At 48.1% G+C, this 17,426-nt stretch overlaps 1 protein-coding gene across 2 annotated transcripts; it reads left to right on the top strand.

The window, feature by feature from the left end:
• Window positions 1–5,908: 5,908 nt before the first annotated feature.
• LOC129340221 (AP-5 complex subunit sigma-1-like) lies at window positions 5,909–16,054 on the top strand. 2 transcript variants are annotated; one of them, XM_054994874.1, is made up of 3 exons: window positions 5,909–6,181; window positions 12,812–13,012; window positions 15,045–16,054. In XM_054994874.1, exons 2-3 carry the CDS (start codon window positions 12,840–12,842, stop codon window positions 15,457–15,459), a joined length of 588 nt encoding a protein of 195 aa, XP_054850849.1. In that variant the 5' UTR covers window positions 5,909–6,181; window positions 12,812–12,839; the 3' UTR covers window positions 15,460–16,054. The 2 variants fall into 2 exon arrangements, with proteins under 2 accessions (XP_054850849.1, XP_054850850.1); XM_054994875.1 differs by lacking the exon at window positions 5,909–6,181 and adding an exon at window positions 9,379–9,486.
• The last annotated feature ends 1,372 nt before the right edge of the window (window positions 16,055–17,426 follow it).

Here is a 17,426-nt window from a genome sequence, read left to right as displayed (position 1 = left end):
GCTGCCAGTGGCAGAGGAGAACCGAGTCATCCGCTCTGATACGGCACCTGGCCTGCAGCGCAGCATGGGCCTTCCTTGGCCGGTTGTCTAGGGCGAGCCCCGATAAATCAAGGGTGAACTCTGCAATTGCCTGGCAACTGCAGGTGCTTTGGAAACAGCTTGGTGCAAATTCCCAGTCTTGTTCGTTTGGGCCGGAACGCTGTCTTTCCAGAAACAGTGGGCTGCACACGAGCTACTAAACCTTGCTTGGCTTTGGTCTCTTCTCGTCGTGCTGCCCAGACAAGGGCGGAGAGAAAGCACTTAATTTCTAATTTTGCGCAGAAAGAACAGATTCCCGTATTGAAGTTGTCCCCATTCCCTCCCCTATTACAAAGTAAGAGACCGTATAAAGATACGTATTTTCCGTGGCAAATAGCTTTGGCTGCAGGAATGAATGCAGTGTGGTTTTTTTAATGGAGGCACTGCTGCCTTCTTGGATAAGAAATCTGTAGCTTTTTTTTTGGGTCAGGAAAAAGAGAACTCTGCAACCGTTGAAGCTTTTTAAAAAAAATCCACCGGTCACTTTGGTTCATACCTGTTTTTAATGGAAAGTAACCCTTAAAGCAATTTTTACATTTTGTGCTCAGCTTTAAGATACAGTTTTTACACTTTTTATGTTTTAAACGTTTCTTATGAGATTCTTTCCAAAGCAAACTGATGTTAGCAGACCCGCCTGCTCGTCGGTTGTCCAACCCATGAGGCGGAAATGCCTTTGACTATTCTGTGAACGCATCGATTTGATAGCGAGCAGAAATGAAGAGGCTCTACAGGAAAAAAGGGGGATTTTTGAGAAAACATGCTTTATTTCGAAACTAGGAGCCCTTCAGTGTGGGGGAAGGGAATCTTAAGCAGTTGTGAGGGGGAAGGGGGTGAGTCACTATTGGCGGGGGGGATTTGGAATGAGGTGAGCGGGGGGGGGAGAGGTCTGGCATTATCCTGAGCAAAGATGCCCCTGGAGCACTGAGAGAGGGTGGGCTGCTTTGAGGCCCTGGCTGGTTCCTAGGCCTTGAGAGAGACGTGTCTGTACATTGCTTTTCAGCATCTTGAGGACTAGAAACTTTGGCAACTGTCAATTGACTGAGCGTATCATCATGTTCTGTACGGGAGGCTCTGTCTGGCTGTCGGTGTGGCTTGTGGGTGTTTTGTGCATAAAACCCTTTTTTATCCATGTGAGACTTAGCAACACTGCCTTCAGAATAGCCACTATAGCCTTGATGCAACCCAGTGTTGGGCCAGGTGGTGGCTGTGTAGTGCATCAGTTAAGCATCCTGGTGTGTTTTCCACACAGGGACATTCTTGGGTAGTTTCCCCATTACTGTTGCTGCTGACGCAGCATAGTGACAAGGGGGCTTCCATGCGGCCGACTTCCCTGCCCCAGTCCCCCAACAACAGTTACACATACACACACCCCAGTGCCAACAAGGCTTTCCCCACATTTTTAAGTGCTGAGTGTTACAGTGTTGCAACAGCAATCTATGTATCCCATTTTTCTGAATGCCCAGCTTTTTAAAAGAGTCTCTAACCCCTTACGTTGCAGAGAGGCACCTTTCCCCTTATATCTCTGCAATGAAAGGGACTAAAGAAGTAAGAAACAAAAGCTTGGCATTCAGAGAACAGAATGCACAGATCATTAAAACAAATACTCCCACTTTGGGGGAGACGGGGAAAATACCCACTGTGTGGGTAGGACTAGGAAAATCTGAATTTTTCTCTGCCCTCAGTATCTAGGCCTTATTGCAATCTTTCTCCAAATCGCAACAAAGCGGGTCTGGGAAAGGTTGGGTTACTGTCCAATCAGTGTACAATTTAATGATGGCCTCTTGTTCTAGTGACAATGCCGCATTGAACTTACCCCAATTCTTCTCTGGATGAAAGAAAAAACGTAGTAATTGGGGGTTGTAGATTCTGGCTCTGATACAAATCCAGTGCAGCAGGAATATGCGCCCTGCTGCAGAATGCAACGCAAATGGACATTTGGACACGTGCTCATGGTCTGCTCCGGCAAACCCTGGGTCTGCTGAAGCCTGCATTTCTTCCCAGATTCTTCTGTGGAGGGGTACAGCCTCTTACAAAAAAGCAAGCTGGTAAAGAGTTTGAAAGTTTTTGGGGGGTGTGGAATTGGGTCAAGGCTGATCATGCAATGCCAGATATTGCAAGCCACATGGACAACTGCTCTGTGTGTTTGTGTGTGTGTACATTTGTGTTGATGAAAATGTGCTGTCTTTTTAAAAAAGTAGATTTTTTTTTTGTTCGGTGTTTAAATGCCTCCTACCCCTACCCCCTTTCCTAGGCAGTAATGTATAATCAGGGAACAAATAAACTGCTAGGTTGTGGAGACTGTCTGGATGGTTGAACTTTCTGTGGCTGCCTTGAGATGGAGAAAATGGGAGGAAAGATGTAAAGGGGGCCGGGGGGCTAGCCAAGTGTCTGGCTGTACTATTTCTGAGTGGATGTATTGGGAGAAGCAAAATCAAAGAGAGTCCAGCAGCACCTTTAAGACTAACCAACTTTATTGTAGCATAAGCTTTCGAGAATCACAGGTCTCTTCGTCAGATGCAGAACTGTGATTCTCGAAAGCTTATGCTGCAATAAAGTTGGTTAGTCTTAAAGGTGCTACTGGACTCTTTCTGATTTTGCTACTACAGACTAACACGGCTAACTGCTCTGTATTGGGAGAAGAACTTTCTTGGCTGGGTGTTCAGTTCTCCCTTTAGGTTGAGTGCGAAGCCTGGAAGCTCCCCCCCCTCCCCCGGATTTAGTAAACTCTGCTCTCAGGGGAACCAAGTGCTTTCTGGCCCAGGTGAAGAGAGTTCCCATTTTGATTTGTATTTCATTTTGTTTCATTACATTTATAACCCGCTCTCTGTGCAAGCAAGCTCAGAGCGGGTAACAACAATCCAAATTACATTAAAAATCTATTAAATATATTAGTTGCATCAAAAACGCATTGAAATCAAAAATCAGTGCAAGAAGCAGCAACTTTTAACAGCAACCCATATGCTGAAACTGAATACATCCCATGGTATGTGTAATGGCATGTCTTGTTAAGTGGGTCGGCAGATGATCGGGAGGAGGGGGCTGCATTCTCGACTCAACAGGAGACTGGCTAAAAAGCCCACCCAACCTCAACCATATGCCTGGCAGAACATCTTTGTTGTACAGGCCCAGCGGAAAGATAGCAAATCCTGCCGGGCCCTTGTTTCCACCAATGAGTTCTGCCAGGTGGGTGCCAAGACCAGAAAGCCCTGGTCGAGGCCAGGTGAGCATCCTTGGGGCTGGGTACCACCAACAGCTGTTTATCAGTTGACTTAAGTACCCTCCGGGGAACATGGTGAGAAGCGGTCCCGCAGATATGCTGGTCCCAGTCCATTAAGGTATTTATAGGTTAAAACCAACACCTCGAACTCGATCCAGAACTCCATTGCCGGGTCTTGGACATGTTCACGTGGGCGTTGGCTGCGGTGATGGTGTTTGCTCCTGTGCATGCGTGGGGGTGACAAAGTGAACCGAGTTGCAGGAAGTTGATGTGGAAAGATTTCTGCCTGCCCTATGCACCAACAGGAAAAGACTGGTGCAGAAATGGATCCATGCTTTCAAAAGCCAGAAGGGAGTTCATGATGGTGGGCATAGAAATCTCAATCTAGTTCCTAGATCCAGAGGAGTTAGCTGTGTTAGTCTGTGGTTGCAAAGAGTCCCAGTAGCACTTTTTTTTTAATTTTCATTTTATTGAATATGAACAAGTAATATACATAAGTCAACAATATAAACTATTAACATTTGAACAAGTATTATTACAACTCCCAGTATAGTGGTGACCTCGATATAGAAAGAGGAATCAAGGCAATACAGTTTGTCATATTTTGACATTACAGAATAAAGTTTCCAGATTGGGTTATTGCCAGTAGCACCTTTAAGACGAACCAACTTTATTGTATCTGATGCATCTGACGAAGAGCGCTGTGGTTCTTGAAAGCTTATGCTACAATAAAGTTGGTTAGTCTTAAAGGTGCTACTGGACTCTTATTTTGCAACCTAGTTCCTGTAGCTAGAAATTATGGGGAAGGAAATACCTGAGCAGCAGGGTGTCTCCACTTGTTTCTTGCAGATTGATTTATAACTGGCTTTTCTCCCCAAGGGGTTTAATTCTCAACAAGGTTCTAGTGCCCTTTATACAACGTTTATACAACGTTAGAGCCCAGGTGTCCCCTTGGGTTACTGAGGGCCGTGGGCAGTAATGTTGAAGCTGGGGCATTTGGAGTGGCAGCTTTGCCCAAAGATGTCAAGGCTGGCAGTTGATAAAGCAAGCCCTGAGAAAATACAGTGTTGGAGCTTAAAGTGAAATCCAGCTGCAATTCTTTTTTTTTTTAAACTTTAATTCTAAACCAGCTGCAATTCTTGATCTCCTTTTTTTCCTTTTAAAAGTGCAAGAAGCAATCCAACGGTCTTGTTTTCAAAAGAGAAACTCCCAAGTCACGTTTTAATTCCTACTGACTGGCATGTGTTGAACCTCAGCACCAGCCAAAGTTTCACGTGGCTAAAGGGTGGGGTGGGGGCTCCACCCGCACATTGCTTCTGCAAAGCGTGGCCAAACCCCAAACCTTTTCTGCCTGCCAAAACTTGGGGAAACCACACCTTGCCGGAGGGCGAATTGGCCTCAGATCAACACGTGCTTTGGTGTGGCATTTCCGCAGCAGTTCTTGTTGACCTTGGACTTAACATAAGGTGCGCTAGGCCAATTTTTCTCCCCGTCTCCTGCTGCAGTGGAATTTCTTTTTGTTGCTTCTGAAGGCCAGATGCTCAAAAGCAGGAAATATATTTTCCTGTTTTGTAGGCTGATAACGCTCATAATCTGACACTAAGGCGAATTTCAGAATTACAATGCAGTGGGAATGGTATAAACATTGTCGTTTATAGTCCACCTTACACTAAGATCAATACAGTTAATTTCCATCGGGCATATGATTGAGACTGGTCTTAGGTGTTCTAGACATGCCTCCCAACCGGTCTCCAGTAAGGGGGGGGTCCATAACATCTGCGCCTCCCCACATACAAAGTCACAGTTCGTACCCCCTCTCCCCCTTGCTTATATTATGGTTGGGAAGAGTGGAAGGAGCTGCTACCTTGAGATTTTAAATGTATTTCTTGCTGATTCTGGTTTTTAATATATTACAAAGACATAAAGAGTTAAAGAAATGCTGAAACAACATAAGCAATTCTAGGGCTGACATCAGACCACATGAAGCACAAGTAGCTTATAGAAGCACCTATTTAAGACAACAGGTAGTAGGTAAGGCAACATAGTGGTGAAGTCTGTGGTCCCAAACTCATTAGCGAAGCATCTGAGAGCCCACCTCTTCGTCTCCTCTCTCACTTGGTTTTGCACAGAAGGAAAGAGATCCAGGGATTCGGACTTACGCCAGTTTCAAAAAGAAATGATCAGTATGAGTGTAAACAAACTGAGTTTCCTAATGTCCAATAGTACACTCTAAAATGAAGTATGTGCTTTTGTTTAAAAACACACAGAAGCTGTTATTCCTAAACCCAGCTGCTGTCCCAGGAACGCAGTCCTGTCTGCAGTAAAATCTAGCCAAGTCTGCGCTCCCCGCCCCTGCTGAGGGTGCAGCTGCAGCCCCTCCCCTTTGGCTCAGATTCTGATGCGTGTGCCATCTGCTGCCAACACACAGGAGGCATTGGCAGCTCAAGTGCCATGAAGGGCGTTTCCTTACTGAAAGCTGGCAGCTATGGTGAGAACTGACTACTTTTTCCCACTCTGAGGGGTGCCATTATTGCACACGTGAATTCCGGTTATTCAGTATGTACGGATAAAGCTAAATGCACTTTCAAAACCCAGGAGGGAAGGACGCTTGAGAACAGCGGGGCTGGTGAGAGGGAAGGCTTTAGCCATGTATCCTTTTGGGGAGCAATGGATGTCTTCAGCTGTTGGTTGGCAGGCAGAAATCAACAGGTGAAGCTCTGCAGCAGCAGTGCAGTGATCCGGAAAGGTGCTTTGTTGAACTTCGGCCTGCTTTGCATCACTGGCCGTTTTCACACGTCTTACTGCGCAAAATCGTGCAAAACTCCCGGAATGACGGCGTCTTCCTGGCGCGATTACCCATCATGACTCCGTGCCACAAACCCGCTGGTAAGGTGTGGGAAAAGGGCCACTCTTAAGGCATCAACCTGCAAAAATAATTTCTGTTCTAGTTTCTGCAGCAAAAAATTATGCGTCTGCCTAGTGATCAGATATGCTGGCTGGAGATGAGGGCCCCTAGGCCTCGCCACGGAACAAGTAAAGCAAGCCTAGTTAGGAAAGGCCCTCTGAGCACATGTAGCACGTCCTCCTAGGCTCTGAGTAACTGCTGGTAGAGAGAGAGATCTTGAGGTCGTGGCCTGCTGTAAGTCCTGATAGATGACCAAATAATCACGCATCTGACGAAGAGAACTGTGATTCTCGAAAGCTTATGCTACAGTAAAGTTGGTTAGTCTTAAAGGTGCTACTAGACTCTTCGATTTTGCTGCTACAGACTAACACGGCTAACTCCTCTGGATCAAATAACCTGTGTCTTCCTGAGGATGCAACAGGTCTGTTTTGTTTGTTTTTTGGGGCGGGGGATGAGATTGCTCTAATATGTGGCTTGGCCCACTTACTGGAGTCACCTGCCATAGTTGATTACTTCTTCTTTTTTTTAACTCCAGTTTGGGCATCCCTAAAAAGGGGATGTAGGCCAGGCCTACCCTATGACTGCATCCCGGTGGCCAAATGCTGCTCCTCTGCCCCCTGCCTTTGCAAGTGATGGTTCAATGTCCAGCTGTTGCCAGTCCTTATAGGAAATTGGCCTTGATAACATTTGGTTGAAATTCTACGCAAAGTAAGGGTGCCAGCTCCAGGATGGGAAATTCCTGGAGATTTGGGGGTGGAGCCTGAGGAAGGCAGAGTTTGGGGAAGGGAGAGACTTCAGCAGGGTGTAATGCCATAGAGTCCACCCTCCAAAGCAGCCATTTTCTCCAGGGCAACTGATCTCTATTGCCTGGAGATCGGTCATAATTCCGGGAGAGCTCCAGACCCCACCTGGACACTGGCAACCTAGGAGGAGGAGAGGCACCGTTGGCTGGTGTGTGTTTTGCTGTGCATGTTGAACTTTTCTACAAGAATCCTCTTAACGGGAGATCTCCAGCTGGCACTTGGAAGCTGGCAACCCTAATCGCTTGGTTCTGATAGGGGCATGCACCATGCAAAGAACTCTTCTTTTGCGCAAGTTGCTCTGCCTCTGCTGTTCTTGGGGGTGGTTGGGAGGGGGGCAAGAGCCGAGTCTTTAACCACTGGCAGTCCCTTCTGCAGGCTGCCCAGGCTTCTCAGACCCCACATCCTTAAAGCGTTTTGTAGCCCTAAGGGCTAGACACGTGCAGCTTTCCCCAATGAGCCTATGAGCCAAGCTACAAGTGCCGAATTACACTTGCCTGGCAAGTGAACAGACTCACGTGTATTCCTCCCTGTTCACTTGCCATTGATCAAGCGGAGAGCAAGTGAGTGGCAAATGAACAAGGAGGAATACACGTGAGTCTGTTCACTTGCCAGGCAAGTGTAATTTGTCACTTGTAGCCTGGCTCTAGAAGAGCCGGTGCCTGGCCAAGCCCCCGCCCTTGCCGGCTGCAAAGAAGCGCTCACCTCCCTGCCTGCCGGGCTTTGAGCAAAGTCAGTGCCTGGGAAGCAGGTGAGGAGGGTCGGGAGTCTGCCAGCAGCGCTCACGGGGCTCTGCAACATGCCCTGCCCTGTGGCTGGCAAAGGAGCCACGGGGGCTGCCCACAGCTTGCCAGCTTTTGAGTGGGACACGTATCTGCCCTTTGCAGGGCTTCCCCACCAAGAGCATTCTGGTTGCCACCTCCCAGTCGGGAAATCCTGGAGATTTGGGGAGTGGCGCCTGGGAAGGGCAGGGTTTTGGGAGGGCTGGCGCTCAGCAGGGCATAATACCACACAATTCACCCTCCAAAGCTGCCATTTCCTCCAGAAAAATTAATCTCTGTTTCCTGGTGATGTCACTCCGGGAGATCTCCAGCCATCCCTTGGAAATTGGTCCGGGCCCAGAAGCACCTTAAAGACTGACTAGATTTCCAAGGTAGTTTCAGGTGGGCAGCTGTGTTGGTCTGTAGCAGAAGAGCAAGATTTGGGTCCAGTAGCACCTTCAACACCAACTAGATTTCCAGGGTACAAGCTTTCGAGAGTCAGAGCTCCCCTAGTCAGATAAAGGGCGAAAAAAGGAAGGAGTCCTTATAATCCAAGCAGAGGGTGGGGTATTGTGAATTAGAATAATACGCGTTGTATTTAACTTGACAAAGCCTGGGTGTGAAGTGCTGGAAATTAGCATCTGTAATGCAAAAAAAAAAAAAATCCCAACGCGAAAGTTTGCACAGTCCAACTGTGCTGAATCTGGGGCAAGGATGATTGCGACTGTTTAGAAAACATGATCTTGGAGCTCCCCCTGCTGCTGAAAACACTTTTCCTGCGCTTCAAGGGGCGCCAGAACCGTTCAAGACCGGCAGTTCTATTCCAGCCTGCTGTTCATGGGCCGGAGCTCTCGTGCATCAGACACCTCGTGCCCAGGAGCAGCGGGTGGTTAAAAAGGGGCGCCTGGCTTTTTATTCGGAGTCCTACTGCAGTCTCCTGTTGCCTTCAGGCTCCACCTCTACTGTGGCTGGAATTAGGCGATGCCACTGCCTACAACCGGATGAACCCGTTGTCCTATTGCCAGCCAATCATTAGTCACTGGAAGGGTTGCCAACCTGCAGGTGTTGGCTGGAGATCTCCATTCATTACAGCTGATCTCCAGGCCACAAAGATCAGTTTCTCTGGGGGGGAAACGGCTGCTTTGGAGTGGTGGACGCTATGACATCACACCCAGCTGATATCCCTCTCCAGGCTCCTCCCCCAAATCTCCAGGAATTTCCTGCCCTGGAGTTGGCAAACCTATTGGGAACATGGCTGCTTTGGGGAGACACTGTATGGCATTATATCCCTTGAAGTTCTACCCCTCCCTGCAGTCCCCAAATCTCCAAGCCTTTCCCAACCTGGAGTTGGCAACGCTACCAGGTTTAGAATCCTTTAAAACTTTGATCCGTGAGACCACGCCCTCCTCTATTACTTTCGCCAATTCCAGAAGGGGGCTTAATAAAACGCATGCGCATTATTTTAGAAAAAGGAAGCCTCCGAAAAGTTAACGCCAACTTTCAAGTTGACTACATTTCCCATAATGTCAGACAACGCTTGAGGTCGCGTATTGCTTCCAGTGCCACGCACGGGTTCCTGGGAAATGTAGTTTCTTTGCTTTCCCAGCCCCTGCTTTCCAGTCTCGGCTGTTTCCCTTCTTTCTTTCTTTTTTTTTGCAACACTTTGGTGGGAATTGAGATTTCAGCTGCTGCTTTCGGAAAGAGGAAGAAGAGGAGGAAGCAGGGGTGAGTGAGAACCGTTCGCCCTGGGGAGGGTCTCCGGGGAGAGTGTCAGGCAATTTGCAACGAGTGTGTTGGCTCCCTTCAAATGTCTTGTGGCGGAAGGTTCCGTGGACCAGAGGCCGCTTGCTTAGGGATGCGTGAAGCGTGGTCTCGCTTTGCGAATAATGCACAAGGGAGCAAATAAAAACCAGCCCTGCAAGAAGTGGTGCCAGAAAGCCCTGAGCTTGAAGGGCTGTGGGGAGACCAGCTGCCTCTTAGGGTTGCCAATTCCGGGTTGGAAAATTCATGGAGGAGTTCAGCCTGGGGAGGGACCTCCGCAGGGTGTAATGCCAGAGAGTCCACCCATCAAAGCAGCCATTTTCTCCAGGGGGACTGATCTCTGTCGTCCGGCGATCAGCTGTGATTGGAGAAGTCCAGGCACCCTCCTGGAGGCTGGCAAAACTTTTCCAACTCTGGGTTGGGAGTTTCCGGGAGATTTCCGGGATATGAGCTCCCTTTGTCAGATACAAGGAACGGAAAAAGGAAGGAGTCTTTATAATCCAAGCAGAGTGTGGGAGGGGTATTGTCAGGAGCTAGCTATAATAGGTGTAGTTAGCTTGATACAGTAGGGGTGCAAAATGCAGAAAATTAGCATCGAAAAGAAAAATCCTATGTCCTGATTCAGTCTTGGCTACCCACCTGAAAGTGTGGAGGAGATTTGGGGAGGTGGAGCCTGGGGAAGGTCCTTAGCAGGGCATAATACCATACAGTCCACCCTGCAAAACAGCCGCTTTCTCCAGGAGAGCCGTCATCTGGAGATCAGTTGTAATTTTGGGAGGTTGGCAGCCTTAGGTGTCAGGCCTATGGAAGCGGCTGGAGTGAACCAGTCTCCGCAGAGCCCCCCCCCCCCCAATTTTTTAGTCTTTCCACTGCCGTGGATGCAAGAAAGCTTGATAAGAGGGCCCTCTAAGGGAGAGCAAGCCCTTCTGCACAACGGGGGAATTGGAAGGCGCTGTAGCTATTAAATCAATCGCTGCAATTCAGTGATACCCCAGAACCTGCTCACTCAGGTGTCTCTGGAAGGGGCAGTCTGTTTTCTTTCTCAAAGAGCTGGTCTGATGGCAAGTTCAAATGCACAGGATTTCAGGTGTGTTTTATGTACTTACAGTAGTCGATCCTTTTGTTGCAAAGCTTTGGAAGTTCCTTTTGCCTCTGTTTGCATCTGCGACTGGACGTCCTTTCGGCTTTAATCCAGTCCCATCAGCTTGTCCTCGGCTCTTCTCCAGTAGCCAGTTGAGTGTCTTCCGACCTAGGGGACCTGTCCTCCAGCACTCTATCTTCGTTCATTTTGGAATGGCTCATAGGGTTTTCAAGGTTAAGAGGTTAGCAGAAGTGATTTACTGGTGCCTTCTTCTGCACAGTACTAAACAGGGTTAGCTGAAGTGATATGGCTGTGGTCTGTGAAAGATCCTCCACCAGGGTCACCTTCCAGTACTGCTGCTGCCCAGTAGCTGACCAAGAATGCCTCCGCTCCCATCACCATTGGAACAGTCAGTTCTCTTCTGCTGATGTGACTGTTTATTCCTGAAGGGGGTGGATACATCTTAGTCTGGTGTCTCAGATCTGCCCATTCCGCCTTGAGTGACTCTTCCAGGAGTTTAGACTCTTGCCCAGGCCTTTTTTTCTGCTGGAACGCGCTGGAAGGGCATTCCGGCAACTCTGCAAAGTAGTCACATGTTCAGGTGGCCCTGACCAGCTTACAAGGGAAAGGAGCTCTTTAACCCCCGCTCTTCAGCTGGTCGGGGTGAAGTCCCCCCCACCCAGCTGAAGAGTGGAAGTTAAAAGAGCTCCTTTCTGCTTGGCAAGCTGTGGGAAAGGAGCTCTTCAGCTGGTGGGGGAAGCCCCAAAGTGGCTTTAAACTTCAGCTGAGAGGAGGGGAATTCCCCTCCTCCCAGCTGAAGCCTTCCTTCCTTTCTCCCTCCCTTCCTTTATCTTTTCTCCTTTCCATGTCTTTCCTTCTTTCTTCCTTTCCCTTCCTTTCCTTCCTTCTTTCTTTCCCTTCCTTCCTTTCTTCCTCCCTCCCTTCCTCCTTTCCATGTCTTTCTTTCCCTTCCTTTCTCTTTCTTTCTCCTGTGGGGGGGGGCAGCTGTGCCCTATGTGAGGACATCACTTCCAAGAAGTGATGTCATCGCACGGTCCTGGGAACACACATGCGCTTTACACATGCATATGTTTTGTGTACGCATGCATGTAGTGACAGGGGCACCACCTCCTGCCGGGAGTTGCCCCGGGTGAGAGTTCCCCCACCTCTTTCCCCAGAAAAAAACGCTCCCGTCTTGACCAAGCCTACGCTCCAAACAGTATTGCTCTCAGCTTCACTGACGTACTCAGATTCCCTCACCCTGTTAAGGTGTGTATCCAAGTGGGGGACGGTAGTTGCTGTTGCTCATTTGTTTTTCTCCTTTTATTCCATTTACATTAAACCCAGAGAGCCAGTCACTAACCCCCATTGGCTCAGGCTGAGAACTTACTGGCTAGTTTTCTCAGTTTTGTGATTCAGTTTGGGAGGCTGGGGCTGTGCCAACCCCAGGAGGATGTCCAAGGGAAGCAAGAGTAATTTGCAGGACAGACCCCCTCTCCCTTTTAAAGCCATTCTTTTGGTGAGATGTCTCTCCTTCCCTTCATACACTGTTGCCAACAGGCCTGGAGAAAAATGCCTTGCCCCTTTAATAGTTGCTTAATGAGTGGAAATCGGCAGTTGAAGCTTTTCATGGCACTGGAGGTAAATGACATCGCCTGGTAAATGACATCCATGTTAAAGATAGAGGAGGAGAAGCCTTAGGAGTTCATTGGAGCTCAGAAGCTAAGCAGGGTCGCTATGTGGATGGGAGACCACCAGGGAAGATGGGCTTTGGTGCAGAAGGCGGCAATGGTAAGACCCCCCTCTGCTCACCTCTTGCCCTGAAAGCCCTATGAGGTGGAACTTCATGGGGTGCCATTAGTTGGTTATATCAAAAAGAGTCCAGCAGCACCTTTAAGACTAACCAATTTTATTGTAGCATAAGCTTTCGAGAATCAAGTTCTCTTCATCAGATGCCTGATACAGAGACCAGTCTCTGTATCAGGCATCTGACAAAGAGAACTTGATTCTCGAAAGCTTATGCTACAATAAAATTGGTTAGTCTTAAAGGTGCTACTGGACTCTTTTTGATTTTGCTACCACAGACTAACACGGCTAACTCCTCTGCATCTACGTCCCTGAATTCAGGCACTCAGATTATGTGCCTTGGCTTGGACGTCTCAGTGTTGGCTCATTCTTGGAACTGTATCCATCTCTCCTGATCCGCAGCCCCTTCCGTCGCAACCCGCCTGCCTCCATGGTCCACGCGTTCTTGATCCACACCATTCGCTGCCGGCCAGGAGATGAGGCGGGGCACTGCCGAGTGCTCTATTCAAGGGTGTTCGGTCCTGAAAGACTGGATGACGGCGGATACCAGGATGTTGAGAAGGAGCGGCTGGGCAGGAAGGAACAGATCCTGGCTGTAGCAAGGTAATTAAATGAAAGCTAGGGATAGTTTCAGTTGGGTAGCTGTGTTGGTCTGCAGTCCATGAGCAAGATCCAGGTCCTGTAGCACCTTAAAGACTGACTAGATTTCCAACTTACGAGCTTTCCAGAGTCAGAGCTCTCTTTGTCAGATACAAGGGGTGGAAAATGGAAGGAGTATTTATAATCCAGGCAGAGGATGAGAGCAGTATTTGGGACCAGGGCCGTAATAAAGCAAGATGCCAGTTCTGTTCCTCATATTTACTCCAACAATACAATCAGTGGACCTAACAGCACCAGCTATACCATCTCATTGTCTCACCCTCACAAAAGAGTCTTCGGAGCCCCTTTAACTGGAAACTAAGTTGAAAACTTGTGCAAAAGGAAATTTTGAAGAGATTAAAATTTAAAGTACAATGTTTGTTAAAATATGATAGATGTAGAGAAAAATGGAAAATGAAACGTATTGTTTTCTGTTTTTTTTAGTTTGTTTTTCTTTTCTTTCTTTCTTTCTTTCTTTCTTTCTTTCTTTCTTTCTTTCTTTCTTTCTTTCTTTCTTTCTTTCTTTCTTTCTTTCTTTCTTTCTTTCTTTCTTTCTTTCTTGCCCTTTTTACTGGGCTCTTAATTCTATTAATAAAATTAAAATTTCTTGAAAAAATAAAAATAGAAAACTAAGTTACAGTGAAAATCTAAGCAGTATTACTCCTGTCTAAGTCCATTGAGCCTAGCAGGGACGCACCCCCAAGATTTCTTGCATTTTTGTTAAAATCAAACCGTTCATCAATCTTAAGTTGTTTCAGAGCCCTTATGTAGTCCAGAGTATCCAAGCCTGGCCAATGATCATTTTTTGAGCTCATTTGAAGCTAGAGTCAAACAGAAGTAGATGCAGAAAAGCTCCTTCGCTGGTTCCTCTTCCAACATTAGATATGCCCTCAACTATGGTTGTTGTGGGTTTTCCGGGCTGTATTGCCGTGGTCTTGGCTACACCTCTGAAGATGCCAGCCACAGCTGCTGGCGAAACGTCAGGAACTACAGTGCCAAGACCACGGCTATACAGCCCGGAAAACCCACAACCACCATCGTTCTCCGGCCGTGAAAGCCTTCGACAATGCCCTCAACTGTCAGCAATGCCTTTCCGCTCTCTATATTGGACGAACAGATCAATTCCTTCTCAAAAGAATAAATGGACATAAGTGTGATATCAAAAATTGTAATATTAAAAAACCAGTGGAGAACATTTCAGTTTGCCAGGATGTTCCATCACTGACCTAAACGTAGCAGTTCTCAAGCAGAGAAACTTCAGGGTGCTGAAACAGAGTTTATTCACAAATGTGGACAATGCCCCCCCCCCCCCGGGGTTGAATCGGGACATAAGATTTTTCTTGCATTACAGATGCTGATTTTCTGTACTTCACACCCATGCTGTATCAAGCTAATTACTACCTGTATTACACACCTCATATCTGACAAAGGGAGCTTTATAACAACAACAACAACATTCGATTCATATACCACCCTTCAGGATGACTTAACATCCACTCAGAGCAGTTTACAAAGTATGTTATTTATTATCCCCACAACAACAATCACCCTGTGAGGTGGGTGGGGCTGAGAAAGCTCCTAGAAGCTGTGACTGACCCGAGGTCACCCAGCTGGCTTCAAGTGGAGGAGCGGGGAATCAAACCTGGTTCTCCAGATTAGAGTCCTGCCGCTCTTAAGTGACTGACCCAAGGTCACTCAGCTGGCTTTAAGCAGAGGAGTGGAGGGGAACCAAACCCGGTTCTCCAGATTAGAGTCCTGTGCTCTTAACCACTACACCAAACTGACTCTTTGACTCTCAAAAGCTCATTACTTGGAAATCTAGTGGGTCTTAAAGTTGCCACTGGTCCTAAATCTTGCCCTGAGTGGAGATGCACTTTGTTGGGTCTTGAATGTTCCACGTCTCTACAGATGGGACAATTCTCTAGGTGACCTTAAACCCATCCCCCACCAATTTTTATTCACTGCATTTTGGCCCTTCCCTCCTCCCCATCCACAGGCAAGCAGAGTCGGCGTGCAAATTACATCAACAGGCCTCTGGGAAGCCCCACCCTGAGCACCTCATCCAGCTGCCTGATGAACCCATTTCTCTACAGGATGCTCCCTCGGGGGTCTTCCGTCTCCCTCCGGGGGACCCCTTCTGCGAGAGCAAGACTGTGCTCTGGCTGGGTGTCCAGTGCCTAGGCTTTGCTCTGGTCTGCGACCTGCATGAGAACCTGATGCTTGCCGAGAGCAACCTGCGGCTGCTCGTGAAGGGGCTGCTGGAACACCTCAAGCTGCTGAGCTCGGGGAGTGATGTAGTACTCAAGGCCGACAAGACCGAAGTCCTCCTCGAGAAGTTCCTGCCGCACGGTCAGCTGCGCTTCCTGAATGAGCAGTTTGTGCTGAGCCTGGAGAAGGAGGTGGCTAAATAGAAGGGCTGGGCACCCAACTGAATGCTCGCCTGGGCTGAGCGGGAGCCTCGCTGGTGGCGTCTGTAGCCAGGGGCCGGCAGTTGGCTTCTGTGTCACGCTCTGCAGCACCATGATGGTGTGATACAAAAACTTTGGAGGGGAAGAAAGGAGGTAATTCAGCAGGCACTCGTCGCCTCCTTCTGCAACCCAAATACTGGTCTGTTCCCTGTCTCCTCACTACATAACCCCATCCTGTCCTGCCTGTTAAAAACAGCTTTGCAACAGCGAATTTTGTGTGTTCAAAGTATTTCCCTTACACAGTCAATGTTTACAACCATCCTGCATGCAGGTGTGTTGCCGAGGTGCAATGGTTCTTTTACATTTGAGGTTACTTGATTGGCCCAAAAGGAGATGGGGTGGTGGTTCCTGGGAATATTTCCAAACAGGTAAGAGAGTGAAAGCGTCCAGGTAAGGAGAAAGTGTATCCCAAGGCTTTTCTGGTTACCTCCTGAACTGATGTTGTGGCAGCCAATCCCAAATAGTCCAGTTACATTATTGTGAAAGTCTAACATTTTTGTTGGAAAGGGAAATACGGCAAGATCCTTTCATAATAAAAGAAAAGTCTACAGGCACCTCAAAGACTCACACCATTTATTTCAATACTAGCAACAAAGCCCGTTGTGAGTAAAAAAAAAATATATATATATAACGGGATCTAGAAAGGGGAGGGTGAGCGGGCAGACATTCGCTCCTCCTCTGTCACTCATTCCAGCTGGTGAAGGAGGAGGGTGGGCATTGTCGTCTGCTCCACACGTGATCCACCTGATCTTGGCCATGTGAAGGGGTGATGAGTCAGCTACCTGCTCCATGCATGCCATGTAAAGGGGGGGGGGCATTGCCTCCAGTTCTGCACCTGGCTACCTCTGAGTGAAGGGGGGCAGGCCTTACTGTCTGCTCCAAGCCTGATCCCAGCTGGGTGAAGGGAGGAACAGGCATTGCCTCCTGCACCATGCCTGATCCTGACAGGTGAAGATGGGTGTTCGGCTTTACTACCTGCTCTGCTCCTGATCCCAGTTGAGTGAAGGGGGTGCGGGCATTGCCACCTTCTCTGCTCCTGTTTCCTAACTCCAAATTTGTCAAGGCAGGGGTGGGCATTGCCACTTTCTCTGCTCCAAAGACCAACCTTGTTAAGGTGGGGCCAGCCATTGCCACCTGCTCCACTCCTAATACTATCTCAGTTAAGGTGGGGGTGGGCATTGCCACCTGCTTTGCTCCTAATACCAACTGGTTTAAGGTGGAGGGCAGCATTGCAACATGCTCCACTCCTAATACCAACTGAGTTAAGGTGGGGGTGGGCATTGCCATCTGCTCCTCTCCTAATACTCGCTGGGTTAAGGTGGGGGGTGGGCATTGCCACCTGCTGTGCTACTAATACCAACTGGGTCATGGTGGCGTAGCATTGCCACCTGCTCTCTGTTTCTTTCTGGAGGGACATGGTGCCTGCGTAGGCTTCCTGTCATGGCAGCGCCCTCTGGTGGTGCACCAGGATATAAAGTGAGTTGTCTGAAACACGCTTACTCAATTATATAATAAGATGAGCTTTCATGAGACAGCCCGCTTTGTCAGATAGACAGGTGAAGGGGAAACCATACTAGGAAATTTTATGGGGTTGGGTGGGGAAGGAGCCAAGACTTGGGGTGAATTACAGCATAAGTCTTTCAAGTGTAAATCTCAACGTAAGGGAAAAAGGAGAAGGTGATGTAGAAAGTTAGATGTGTGTCCTGTCCATAAATCACCAGAATAAGCAGTTACTCTGACTGGATGGTGAGGGAAGAAAGAGTTTCAAACAGATAAGCAAATACTTCCAGAGAAAATTAACTCACGCGGGTGCAAGGTTATAGACCAGTAGCAGCGTCTGTGGAAGACGGCTCTGAAATTGCATTTCAGATTGGCTCAAAATCTTGCAAGATTTCTGATTTCAACTTCCA

This window comes from Eublepharis macularius, chromosome 12 (assembly GCF_028583425.1).
Source record: "Eublepharis macularius isolate TG4126 chromosome 12, MPM_Emac_v1.0, whole genome shotgun sequence".
Classification (NCBI taxonomy): domain Eukaryota; kingdom Metazoa; phylum Chordata; class Lepidosauria; order Squamata; family Eublepharidae; genus Eublepharis; species Eublepharis macularius.
The sequence above is the reverse complement of the archived record's forward strand: the minus strand, read 5'-3'. Positions and strand labels throughout refer to the sequence as shown.

Coding starts and splice junctions, on each gene's coding strand:
- LOC129340221 (XM_054994874.1), top strand. CDS start 12,840: ATGGTCCACGCGTTCTTGATCCACACCATTCGCTGCCGGCCAGGAGAT. Junction 13,013..15,044: donor CAGATCCTGGCTGTAGCAAG/GTAATTAAATGA, acceptor CCCCATCCACAG/GCAAGCAGAGTCGGCGTGCA.